Source organism: Homarus americanus, unplaced genomic scaffold (genome assembly GCF_018991925.1).
Source record: "Homarus americanus isolate GMGI-L3 unplaced genomic scaffold, GMGI_Hamer_2.0 scaffold5686, whole genome shotgun sequence".
In the NCBI taxonomy this organism is placed as follows: Eukaryota; Metazoa; Arthropoda; class Malacostraca; order Decapoda; family Nephropidae; genus Homarus; species Homarus americanus.
This window is the reverse complement of record NW_024722572.1, coordinates 58,875-72,696: the sequence shown is the minus strand read 5'-3', so window position 1 is coordinate 72,696 and position 13,822 is coordinate 58,875. Positions and strand designations below refer to the sequence as shown.

At 45.1% G+C, this 13,822-nt stretch overlaps 1 protein-coding gene across 1 annotated transcript in view; it reads right to left on the bottom strand.

Moving 5' to 3' along the window:
- Positions 1-496: 496 nt before the first annotated feature.
- The window catches only part of LOC121862794 (dipeptidase 1-like), a 63,519-nt gene continuing 50,193 nt past the window's right edge, over positions 497-13,822 (bottom strand). Inside the window, exons 8-14 of the mRNA XM_042361105.1 lie at positions 10,350-10,400; positions 9,826-9,933; positions 8,834-8,872; positions 8,355-8,439; positions 5,375-5,450; positions 1,725-1,859; positions 497-1,230 (exon numbers count right to left, since the gene is read on the bottom strand). Of these exons, the coding sequence (XP_042217039.1) occupies positions 1,227-1,230; positions 1,725-1,859; positions 5,375-5,450; positions 8,355-8,439; positions 8,834-8,872; positions 9,826-9,933; positions 10,350-10,400 (498 nt within the window). The 3' untranslated portion in view covers positions 497-1,226. The remainder of the gene's footprint in view (positions 1,231-1,724; positions 1,860-5,374; positions 5,451-8,354; positions 8,440-8,833; positions 8,873-9,825; positions 9,934-10,349; positions 10,401-13,822) is intronic.

The following is a 13,822-nucleotide window of genomic DNA, read 5'->3' as shown; positions in this document are numbered from 1 at the left end:
AACTGTAAACCCTTTAAGTGACTGTTAAGTATATTTCAGATGTCAACCACTTATCTGAAGGTTGTAAAGTAATAAGAACTGTATATAAACAGTCACAAACAGTCACACACAGTCATAGGACACTGTTACTGACTGTTCACACTCAGGCGGGTTCTCGTTCCATCATGATTGACTTCAATAAAGATGATTTTGTCCCTTTGTTTACCTGTAGTGCTGCCAGACGTACGATGTGCCTCCTCCTACCCCAAACAACAGAGCAACAGTGGTGGTCTGGCGTGTAGAACATATCGTACGGCAAAGCTAAACTCCTCCTAGCTCGTTAACAGTTACCAATCGTGTTTAAACAGTTAACAGTCTATATTTTGTTTGATCTACATTTGTTTTATCTTAATTCTTACTGTTTTCTTTAACTAACTGTTTCTCTTTGTTGAATCTGGAAATTTTAAAGTTGATCCTGACTGATACGACACATTCAGGAATCCTACACTCATTTACACAGTTAACAGTTAGTATTTCCCATTTATACACAGTCATAAGTCTTCAGGTTAATATTTTTGTACGTTTGACTGTTTCGTCCTGTCAAGCGTTTGGGATTTTAAGCCATGTTGTTAAGGCAGCAGAAGCGATCTCTGGAGTGGAAATATTGGAAAATTTTAGAATGTTTGTGATTCTAGGTAGATATATCGCATCTTTTGTTGACATGATGATTGAGTCGCCTGTTTTCTCCACCTGACTGTCTAGTGTCTCTCTCTCTATCAATCTCTATTATCAACGGGATATTTACGTTAATTCCCCTTCAGTCTTAGGACAATGTTAGGAGTCGCCATGTGTCGGGGGTCGTGATTTTTGTCGGTTCTTAGCACTTTCAGAACCTTCCTCGGCGTCATTGTGGCGCTAGTTGAACCTGTCTAGCTCGGAGGTCGGTTCTTAGTCCCCCAAAAAATTCCTCATTTTACTAGTTGTCGTAAGTATCCTATTTTTTGGTTATGTTTCCTCGCTAGGACGTGTTTTTATTGATTCCTAACAATCCCAGGGAATTGTTAAGCACCATATGGCGATCCTAGACGCTGGGGAACTATATTAACCTGTTCCTAACCCTCAAGGACGTGGTTAAGACTCGTCAGGATTCTTGGTGAACTTGTAGGAGCAGTCTGTGAGTCCTTCGAGCTGGGAGGGCGGGACCTCTTCCTCATAGGGCACCATCTTCCGCGCCCTCATAACCTCACCTACCTGGAGGAACATACCTGGGTGAGTGTTAATTAAGGGGAGGAATGTCCTTTTCTTCATTCAGCTTCCCTCCTCATTTCCCCTCATTTCCCTCTCTTCCCCCTCATCGTTCTCTCTCTCTCTCTCTCTCTCTTAGTTCCCTTTATCTTCCCCTCGTTTCTCTCTGTTTCTCTCTACCCTCTTTATCAGCTTCCATTCTCCCTCTCCTCACAGCTAATTCCTTCTTTCCTCCTCCTCCCTACTCGGCCATCTTCAGCCTCATCCTCCCATTTTTCCCTCCATCCTCCTCTAACACTTCCATTTCATTCTCATCATCTCTTCTCTCTCTCTCTCTCCCTTTCCCTCTCAACTTTCTCTCCCTCTCATTCTCATCACTTACACGTCACCCTCCTCTCTCCTCATCCTTGACCGACCTCCCCCCCTCTCTCTCTCTCTCATCCTCTAACTCCCCCCTCTCATCCTCTAACCTTCCTTCACTTCCTCTCTCCCCCACTCACCTTTTCAACGTCTCATGACCCGGAGTAAGTTGTGTCCTGCCAGAAGCTTCAGGTCTTAAGGTCCAGGTCGGGTCCGCCAGCAGCTCAGCGAACAAGTGCGGGTACTCTGAGACGTCCCCAAGGCCCTCTGGTAACCTGTAGGGAGAGGCTGAGTGTGGAGGGTAGGGAGGGGGGGGGGTGTGGGGGGAGGGGTGAGGGGCGGGGGTGGGGGGTGGGAGGAGGTGAGGGGTGGGGGGGTGGGAGGGGTGTGGGGTGGGGGGAGGGGTGAGGGGTGAGGGGGTGGGGGGTGAGGGGGTGGGGGTGGGGGGAGGGGTGGACGTGGGGGTGAGGAGGTGAGGGGGTGGAGGGAGGGGTGATGGGGAGGGAGGAGGTAAGATGGAGATTATGATGGTGAATATAAGTGAGTTTAGGGAGAGAGAGAGAGAGAGAGAGAGAGAGAGTCCGGGAAAGTTATATTAGACTAAGTGTTAGGTCTACATCAAGCTCCGAACACCAGAATCAAAAATCGTTCCTGGGTTCAACTTTTTAAGATTCGAACCCACACCCACGAACCCATGAACCCACGAACCCGAAGCTTAAAATGGAAGCCTGTTAAAGTTCTCCCTGTGTAAGTTCTTAAGCAAACGCCTGGGAAGGTATAGGACCTATTTATAGAGGCTGGCGAAGATGAGGGGGGGATGGGGAGAGAGGATTAAGGAGGTGCATAATGGAGGAGGAGGAGGGAGGAGGAAGAGGAGGGAGAGGGGAGACAGGAGGAAGAGAGGGAGGAAGGAAGGAGGAAAAAGAAGGGAGGGAAAAAGGTAGGATAAATGAGAGGATAAATGACAAAGGGGAACAGAGGAGGAAGAGAAAGAGGAGGAGGAGGAGAAGAGGAGAGGAGGAGGAGGAGGAGGAGGAGGAGGAGGAGGAGGAGGAGGGGAGGAGGAGGAGGAGGAGGAGGAGGAGGAGGAGGAGAAGAGGAGGAGAAGAGGAGGAGGAAAGAAGAAAGAAGAGAGGAGGAGAAGGAGAAAGAGGAGGAAGAGAAAAGTGAATTGACGGATGATTGGAAAGAGAGAGAGAGAGAGCGGAGAGAGAGAGAGAGAGGAGAGAGAGAGAGAGCAAAAATTAGCTAATCTCAAACTTTTCTCAACTTTCATAAAGGAAAGTTTCAGTGATAATAACTCTTCACCTGAGGTCGATTAATTCACCTATACTGGATATTGCTCTTTTTAGGGTAGACACTTATCAAGGAAGGATTTGGGGTGATGACCTAGGGTGAGGGAGAGGTGGTGGTGGTGGTGGTGGTGATAGTGGTAGTGGTGGTGATAGTGGTAGTGTTGGTGGTAGTGGTGGTGTTGGTGGTAGTGGTAGTGGTGGTGGTAGGTGGTGGTGGTGATAGTGGTAGTGTTGGTGGTAGTGGTGGTGATGGTGATAGTGGTCGTAGTGGTTAGTGGTGGAGGGTGGTGGTAGTGGTAGTGGTGGTGATAGTGGTGGTGTTGGTGGTGGTGGTGGGATAGTGGTAGTTGGGTGATAGTAGTGTTGGTGGTAGTGGTGGTGGTGGTGATAGTGGTGGTGATAGTAGATGGTGGTAGTGATGGTGGGTGATTAGTATAGTGGTAGTAGTGGTAGTACTAAGGCAGGTGGGTCAAGGACTTACCTGAGAGCCTTAACGTGGAAGAATTTACAGAATATTAGTGAGCGAGAGAGAGGAGAGAGAGAGAGAGAGAGAGAGAGAGAGAGAGGTGAAATAGAAAGAAAGAAAGAAAGAAGAGGAAAGAGAGAGAGAGAGATTTTAAGGCCCACACGCACACTGTAAAAATAACGCCAGCACGAGCAATCAGCTGTGCCTGGTCTCACCCTCCCCTGGTTATTACACATCGTTTTGAGAGCTGCGCCAGGCGAAGGTTCGTCTTCCTCCTACTGCCTGTAGTGGCGATGGTTAATATTACAACCTCCAGCATTATGGTTACTACGCCAAACGGACGTACGCCAGGCGATAGCGTTCGTAAGAGAGGGCGTAGTAAAATGGGTGATATAATTCTAATACGCCAGATGGACGTTCGCCAGTTTATTGCTTATGGTGTCTTTACTTGTATAATGTCGTAGTAAGAGTCGGGTCGTAAGTCGTGGCTGCATGACGTATAAGATGGTGTGGTCGTACATGGGTGGGCTACATGACATATAAGACGGTGTGGCTGTACATGGGTGGGCTACATGACATATGAGACGGTGGTCGAACATGGGTGGGCTACATGACATATGAGACGGTGTGGTCGTACATGGGTGGGCTACGTGACATATGAGACGGTGTGGTCGAACATGGGTGGGCTACATGACATATGAGATGGTGTGGTCGTACATGGTGGGCTACATGACATAAGTGTGGTCGTACATGGGTGGGCCAGACATTGAGATGGTGGTCGTACGTCAGAGGCTGCATGACATATGAGACGGTGTGGTCGTACGTCAGAGGCTCCATGACGCATGAGGTCGGAGAGACGGAGATGGAGTAGAGCCATAAGTCATGAACGGTGACTGCCTGGCCGTCAGTCCTCTATAGATCACCTGTGGTACTAACCCGGGGGGAGAGAGAGAGAGAGAATTATGGGTACAAGAAAGTAAGAGATGACCTTTAGTTGATTATAAATGGTTCTATTTCATGCGTCTCTCTCTGTCTCTCTCTCTCTGTGTGTACAAGAGATGTTAAAGAATGAACCTACACAAGCTTGACAATAAAAACCCTCATTAGGAAATTGATGTCTACCTGAACACTTGTGATTACCTGGATTGTAGTGATAGTGGTAGTAGTTGTGGTAGTGGTGGTAGTTGTGGTAATGATGGTAGTTGTGGTAGTTGTGTAGTTGTAGTGGTAGTCGGTGGTAGTCGGTGGTAGTTGTGGTGGTAGTTGTGGTGGTAGTGGTGGTAGTGGTAGTTGTGGTGGTAACAACTTGACTGTAACCTAACCACTTACCTGTACAGTTAATTAGACTGTTTTGTCCCAGGTAGACTGTGATGAACTGGTTCTGGTTGAGTGACGTATGTACTCATCTCACCAAGAAATACTCAACCTGTACTCACGTCGTCTCTATAGTACTACCAATACTATTCTTGTACTCATTTACCTTACAAAGTACCACTATTACTTGTACTCAACCATTTCTCCAAAGTACTCCCGATACTTTAACTTGTACTCAACCATCCTTCCAAAGTACTCCCGAGACTCGTCATGTACTCAACACCCTCCAAAGTACTACCAATACTTATTATGTACAGTACTCACCACCACCTCTCCTGAAAATATTGAGTCCATGAGAGAGAGAGAGAGAGAAAATGACTCATAACTCACCCTGACTCACCGTGACTCACCATTGTAAATCCTGAATACAACAGCGAAATAAATAACTCATGACTCACCGTGACTCACAAATCCTGAGTACAAGAGAGAGAATAATGACTCATGACTCACCGTGACTCACAAATCCTGAGTACAAGAGAGAGAATAATAACTCATGACTCACCGTGACTCACAAATCCTGAGTACAAGAGAGAGAATAATGACTCATGACTCACCGTGACTCACAAATCCTGAGTACGGAGAGAATAATGACTCATGACTCACCGTGACTCACAAATCCTGAGTACAAGAGAGAGAATAATGACTCATGACTCACTTGTTCACCCCATCAAAGTCAGCACCAATACCAACGTGTTGTATCCCAGCTATTTCCCTCACGTGGTTGATGTGAGCTGTGAGGAAGAGAGAGAGGTAGAAGGTGGTTAAATAAGTGTGTGGTTAAATATGGGTTGTGTTGTGTGGTGGTTGTTATTATTACCATTATTATTATTATAAATACAACTACCACTATCACCACAACTACCACTATCACCACAACCACTACTACAGCTAAACCACCACCACCACCACTACTTTCACCACCACTACCACCACTACTACCACTATCACCACAACCACTACTACAGACTGGATCCAATTCCAACTTAAGAATTCATGACAGTTTTAAATGTAATTAAATCGTGTTCCAAGTGCATGAATAAAAGAACTTCATCAATATTCAGGTCTTTATCAGCGTCACCACTCACACTCACTCTCAACTCACTCACTCACTCACTCAGGATTTTACCACCACTCACCACTCACTCCACCAGGTTTCCCCACTCATTCACTCCTGCAATTTAACTCACCATTCACTCACTCAGAATTTACTCACCACTCACCACGCACCCACCATTAACTCAGAATATAACTCACTCACTCACTCTTTTGATGCGTCTGGTAAATGATATTCCGTGAAGCAATCTGGAGAGAGAGAGAGAGAGAGAGAGAGAGAGAGAGAGAGAGAGAGAGAGAGAGCAGAAAGAAACTCAACCTATATTTGTTTCAAGTTGGTATACACAAATCAGGACCTGTAAGAGTCACTACCTAAGTACTTCAAGATCCATGTTGACTCGTTTACAGTATGTGTTTGAAGGGGCCTTACAGCTCACCAATGTAAGCATTCAGAGAGGTGTGAAGGCAATGGTAGGATATGAAGGATTCCTATTGAGAGTTACATAAGGATCTCTGGAGTGTTTGAGGATATAGTCCTTCTAGGTTGGTGAGTGTGTATTTTCCATCTCCTTCTTCTTCTCTCCGTCCGCTTCCTTTCCCTTCTTCTTTTTCTTCTTCTCCTCTTCCTCCTTATCCTTCTCCTCCCGCTCAAACTTTTTTCTGAATTATGTGAGTGAATAAGTCCTTTTTACTCCTTTTGTGATGTAGGATACGGGGATTCGTTAGTAAGGACTCCTCGATCTTCAGGCAAGGAGGGAAGCCCTTCTGAGTCCTTAAACATATAGAACAAAAGGATAATAACCAAAGACATCACTCTCTTCACCGTCAGTAAGTTCTTGTGAAATCCTACGAAGGACTCTGAAATTATGTGATAGTTGAGATTCCTCCCTCCTACAGTATCAGGAGAGTGAAGGAATTGAAGGACTCAGCAATACTCCTGGACTTCAGCTAAGATCTCTCCTCCCTGCTACAGTATCGGGAAAATGAGGAGAGTCCTTGAAGTCCTCAGAAATACTCCAGGACTCAAGGATCTAAGGCTAAGGACTCCCCTCCCTCCCACAGGACATCAGAAATACAACTACCCTGCAGGAGGCGTGTGAGGAGGTGCCCCTGGAGTCTTCAACAATCCAGGATCCCATAACACTTAAAATATGGACTTGAGAGAAGGTGCATTATCCTCATTGAGATATTAAGACTCCTTCGGGATACTTTTCCACCACTCCTCGTTGACTGAAGGACTCCCTAACAGCAACGGGGAAGGATACATTCATCATAACTCGGGCAGGACAGCAGACTCATCAAATGTGTTTATCAAGCGAGAAGTCACAGAAACTTCTCATACGAAGCATCAAGGCAGCACCACCCCTTGTTGTCCATCTTGGTATCGTAATGAGGGTCTATAGTTTCCCAAAGTTTCCCAAAGTTTCCTGTAGTTTCATGTAGTTTCCTGTGGCGTATTTAACTCCCTGTCAAAAGTTCTTGTTACAATAGTTTCCCCAACACTCTCATCTTCCTCCCCAGGTGAACATTGTAATACCACCAACTATTTCCATTTCTATTCACTAATGTTTACTATTGTTTCTACCGAGTGACGTCATTCGAAATAGGAGCCTTATAGAGAGGTTTACTGTCATGGTGAGCATTAATAGAGGCGCCACGAGAGGTTTACTGTCATGGGGAGCATTAATAGAGGAGCCACGAGAGGTTTACTGTCATGGGGAGCATTAATAGAGGAGCCACGAGAGGTTTACTGTCATGGGGAGCATTAATAGAGGAGCCACGAGAGGTTTACTGTCATGGGGAGCATTAATAGAGGAGCCACGAGAGGTTTACTGTCATGGGGAGCATTAATAGAGGAGCCACGAGAGGTTTACTGTCATGGGGAGCATTAATAGAGGAGCCACGAGAGTTATTCCTATTAATTATATTCCAGATTTAGTGTTGGGTATAAATATTTTACCCAGGTGGACAAGACTGGCGAGGAGTGTAAACAAGGTCATGGAGACGTTAAGCGAGGTCATGGAGACGTTAAGCGAGGTCATGGAGACGTTAAACGAGGTCATGGAGACGTTAAGCGAGGTCATGGAGACGTTAAGCGAGGTCATGGAGACGTTAAACGAGGTCATGGAGACGTTAAGCCAGGTCGTTGGACAAAAAGGTTAAACGAGAACACTTCACTAATACCTTAAAAGAAGACACACAAAGCACTAATTAGCCGTCTACACCTGCGTTTACCTGGTCCAGTTTTTACCTCACTGACCTGACTGATAGTGTTGTGTTGTCTCTGTGTGAGGGATAGTTTCTTTTCTTTTTTTCCCAGTACAGTTGTAATGCATTAGTTAATATTTAATGGCTCTGGTTGTTGTTTTCCCAGGAGAGGACGAAATGTTGTACTCTCTCTCTCTTCACACACAGGCATAAATAAATCGACGATACAGATTCATGAAAAATACATAATTAATTAAACCTGCTGACATGACTTGAGAAAATACAGGAACAGAGAGAGAGAGAGAGAGAGAGAGAGAGAGAGAGAGAGAGAGAGAGAGAGAGAGAGAGAGAGAGAGAGAGAGAGAGATACTCACCCACAACATCCTTCACAGATGCATGTTCACTACAGGTCAGGAAATGGTTGTAGAAACTGACCATAACAAGACCTCCGTTCACAGCCTGAGAGAGAGAGAGAGGGAGGGAGGTATACCAATTAGTATATGAGTATAATAACGTTATATCTAGGAGGTTATATGCACTAGTATATCAATCATGGTTATAGGTAAAGGATACAAAGTAGGTTATATCACTTAGTATATTATCGTTATATCATGTCAACTAAGGAAGGTATGTTAATTAGTATGTTAGTTTCGTTATATTTCGATCTATCTACTGGTGGGGAAAGGTATAAGAGGAAGGTATATCTCTGATCAGCGTTATATCTACTGGTGGAATGAAGGGATATACTTATTGGTATATCAGTATAATGTGTGGATATGAGTTATACTGTTGATGGAGTTAGAGTGTTAGTTCCTTGATGTCTTATACTCTCTCTCTCTCTCTCTCTACTCACCACCTTCTTCAGGATGTGGTCGGGGACGTTCCTCTCTCTCTACTCACCACTTTCTTCAGGATGTGGTCAGACGTTCCTCTCTCTCTCTCTCTCTCTCTCTACTCACCACCTTCTTCAGGATGTCGGACGTTCTCTCTCTCTCTCTACTCACCACCTCTTCAGGATGTGGTCAGACGTTCCTCGGGTTCTTACAGATAGAGTACACGGAGGAGTGGCTGAAGATGACCGGCGCTTTGACACCTCCAGCGCCTTCATGGTCGCCTGAGACACGTGAGAGATCTACCATCAGCCCCAGGCGGTTCATCTCTCACTACCGTCTGTGGGAGAGAAGTGAGGGTGAGAGACATGTGAGAGATCTACCATCAGCCCCAGACGGTTCATCTCTCTCTACCACCGTCTGTGGGAGAGAAGTGAGGGTGAGAGACACATGTGAGAGATCTACCATCAGCCCCAGGACGGTTCATCTCTCTCACTACCGTCTGTGGAGAGAAGGAGGGTGAGAGACACATGAGAGATCTACCATCAGCCCCAGACGGTTCATCTCTCTCTCTACTACCGTCTGGGGGAGAGAAGTGAGGTGAGAGACACATGTGAGAGATCTACCATCAGCCCCAGACGGTTCATCTCTCTCCTACCGTCTGTGGGAGAGAAGTGAGGGTGAGAGACACATGTGAGATCTACCATCAGCCCCAGACGGTTCATCTCTCTCACTACCGTCTGTGGGAGAGAAGTGAGGGTGAAGACACGTGTGAGAGATCTACCATCAGCCCCAGACGGTTCATCTCTCACTACCGTCTGTGGGAGAAGAGGGGTGAGAACAAGTGAGAGATCACCATCAGCCCCAGACAGTTCATCTCTCTCACTACCGTCTGTGGGAGAAGAAGTGAGGTGAGAGACACATGTGAGAGATCTACCATCAGCCCCAGGCAGTTCATCTCTCCTACCGTCTGTGGGAGAGAAGTGAGGGTGAGAGACACATGTGAGAGATCTACCATCAGCCCCAGACGGTTCATCTCTCTCACTACCGTCTGTGGGAGAGAAGTGAGGGTGAGAGACACGTGTGAATCTACCATCAGCCCCAGGCGGTTCATCTCTACCGTCTGTGGGGAGAGTGAGGGGTGAGAGACACATGTAGAGATCTACATCAGCCCCAGGCAGTTCATCTCTCTCACTACCGTCTGTGGGGAAAGTGAGGGTGAGAGACACATGTGAGATCTACCATCAGCCCCAGGCGGTTCATCTCTCTCACTACCGTCTGTGGGAGAGAAGTGAGGGTGAGAGACACATGTGAAGATCTACCATCAGCCCAGACGGTTCATCTCTCTCACTACCGTCTGTGGGGAGAAGTGAGGTGAAGACACATGTGAGATCTACCATCAGCCCAGACGGTTCATCTCTCACTACCGTCTGTGGGAGAAGTGAGGGTGTGAGAGACACATGTGAGAATCTACCATCAGCCCCAGACGGTTCATCTCTCACTACCGTCTGTGGGAGAGAAGTGAGGGGTGAGAGACACATGTGAGAGATCTACCATCAGCCCCAGGCGGTTCATCTCTCTCACTACCGTCTGTGGGAGAGAAGTGAGGGGTGAGAGACACATGTGAGAGATCTACCATCAGCCCCAGGACAGAGAGACAGACAGACAGACAGACAGACATCTCTCCATCTCTGGGAAGCTTCACGAGACCCCGGGATGAAAATTACGCCACTACGTTACCATGACAACCTCTGACAACATCAGTTGATCGATGTCAACAAAACCAGCTGTGTGTCGTAGCGCTTGTATTTTAGGATACTTGTCATCACGTTTACTGGGATAAGACTGACCTGTTTATTCTGGTGAAAAGGATAATAATAATAATAATAATAATAATAATAATAATAATAATAATAATAATAATAATAATAATAATAATAATAATAATAATAATAATAATAATAATAATAATAATAACTACCATTACTACTACTAATAATAATAATAAAAATACCTCCAAGAATTCGAACACTAAAAGCAATGAATTAAATAAAAAAAAATATTAATAATTACAAACCATTACAGTAATAACAAAACCCACGAAAAAAAAAATATATTAAATAATATCAACAATAACTTTCATTACGGATATACAGTAAATTTAATATATCCCAGTCGTCTCTGCACTTACGGCAATTGCGAATTTCGTTTTGTTTACATTTTCAACGCACGAAAAAAACAAATGCGACGCGACAAGCGCATGGGGGGGAGGGGAGGGGAGGGGGGAGTGTTTATCTAGATTATTCGCTGTTTTTTGGCGGGAAAATGTCAGCTACAAATTATTGCCTCGAAGAATTTATTTTTTAATATTTTTTTTTTCTGAGGATAGAGAAGATGAACGAGAGGAAGAGACGATAAAAGAGAGGAGGGAGAAGATGAACGAGAGGAAGAGAAGATAAAAGAGAGGAAGAGAAGGTAAAGAAAGGTAGTGACGAATGGGGAGATAGAGGAGAAGGAAAAGAAGGGGTGAGAGAGTGGTAGAGGGAAGGATGCCAGTGAAGAAGTGAACACACGCACCCCACCCCCCACATACATACCTACATACATACATACATACATAGTGATGAACAATGTTTAAGCCAGTGAGTTCAGCATTAGGCTATGTCCCATGTGTGAACGTCTTGAGGCAGCGAGTGACCCCGTGAGTAAACACACTACCTTGGTGCAGCGAACAAACGTGTGTATTCTTTGATGTGTCCCACGTAGACGAGTGAAGCGTTCCCGGGCGACCAGGAAGCAGAGTTGATCACTGCTTCCTCAGTCTCACAAGTCCTCTCATTCTACACCAAAACTAAACAAGGTTTTACATTCATTTCTCACTGTTAACAGCTTCATCTGGCCAAGAAATAGATCCTTGTGGACTATTAAAGCAGCTGTTTCTCTTAGCAGAAGAATGTGAGGCATTGTTTATTCTAGAAGACTCTGTGTTGTTCTCAGCTGTAGTTGTCTATGTCTCCAGACCCTGTGTAGCGCCGCACTGTACAGCAGTAACTGTTTATTTCAATAACTTTATTTAAAATTCTCCATTTATTTGTACAAATTCCAAATGTGCACTGTACACCACACCTGGCATGTGACAATCTGTAATTAGATAATATGTTCTTTGTAGGATAGAGTTCCAACAACTATACACAGAGTGGTGTAGGTCCTGTCCCCAATCACAACACATTCTGGTGTACTCGTGAAACATCTTTGGATCTTGGCGAGGTTCCTTGTACAGATGGAAAATTCACCTGTCTCCATCCTCCTCTGATATATGGGATGTAGGAACCACACATTGAAAGGCATTATTTTCTAAGAGTACCAACAAACGACTGCGCTGCGTAGAAGACATGTTAACACCGGCAAGACACCGGCAGGTGGGACACAGGTCGCTTTGGAAAGTAGGTCGTGCTTCTACACCCTGGTCGCTCGATGCTGCAGGACGCTCGCAGATGGGACATAGCCTTAGACAGTACCACCGAGAGCCATGACCCACCAGTGGGGTCCACACCCAGAGATAAGCATCCCTGAGAACTGACCACCATCTTCTGACCAGGCGGTGTTAATCAGTCCACCCTGGGAACAACAGAGGGTCGGCTTCACACCTGACTACAAGATAACACAACACCACCTTGCAGAGAGTGAGATACTGTGACACCTCCCCACACCACCCGGTGGCTCCATGACCATGTGAGGTCCTTCATATCAATATCTACGGACGAGTTACTGAACCACATGGCCTACTTGACCTCACACAGTATGGCAAGAGACCAGCCCCGGCCATCAACTGTAAACTATAATAATTTGTATGTTCAATCATTGTTCCTTCTTCTTTCAGTAATGAAAGCTTTTGTTAACGACCCACCCACCCCATGTCATTATATGTAATAAGTCATTTATGTCTCAATGTATATTTTCAACCATTAATCATTATTATTATTACATACATGCATACATACATTCATATATACATACATACATACATACATACATACATACATACATACACCAAACTCCAAAACTACACCAGGGAACACACCAGTATTAACAAGGAACTACTGTGGCTGCAAGACACGGGTGGGGGGATGTAGTCACGTTACCTCTCTCTCATCAGCACAAAAATTAGGAGTTGCCGAGTTAATAACACAATCAGTTAGTGGATTAAGTTAGTAGACTGAGTTAAAGTTGATGGTGGTCTGTATTTTGACTGTATTTTGACTGTATTTTGACTGTATCTGTGCTTAGTGACTTTGAGAATAGAGTTAAGGGAGAGATTAACTGTTATTTCACTTCCTGTTTCTCTGTTTATTTCTCTATGTGTTTTTCTTCCTTTCTTTCTTTTTCTTTCTCTCTCTCACTGTCCCTTGTTTCTCTCTCTCTCTCTCTCTCTCTCTCTCACACGCTAAGGGCCATATTAAGGGCCTCATCGTGGGAGTCTGGGACCACCACAAGACCCTGGGCCCTAAAGGTCCTTATCTGCACCCTGAATCAGCTTGTTGATCAATATTCAAGTTTAATCGAATTACTGGATGTAGCGTCGAGCCTCTCTCTCTCTCTCTCTCTCTCTCTCTCTCTCTCTCTCTCTCTCTCTCTCTCTCTCTCTCTTTCACGTTACTGCTGTCGTAGTCTTTCCAGGCCCCTTGATACGGAGTCTTTAAGCGCCATTCACTGAGTCTTTAAATCACCATTCACTTAAGTCTCCACCACTCAGGCTCCCAAAGTACCATTCACTAGACCATAATTTCTTCCACCAGATAAGCACAGCTTCTTTTAAAAACACCAAAACATGAGAAAAAAAACTTAAACAATTTCCTTTGTGTCTGAAGGAGTTCACGGGTCGTCTCAACTTACTGAACTCACCATAAATATCCAGCACCAAGGGGGATTATGTAAATTAGTGAGTTCTTTATATACTTCTGCAGCTTAGAATTCTTCCTTAATAAACATGTACGCAGAGTGTGTGATTATAC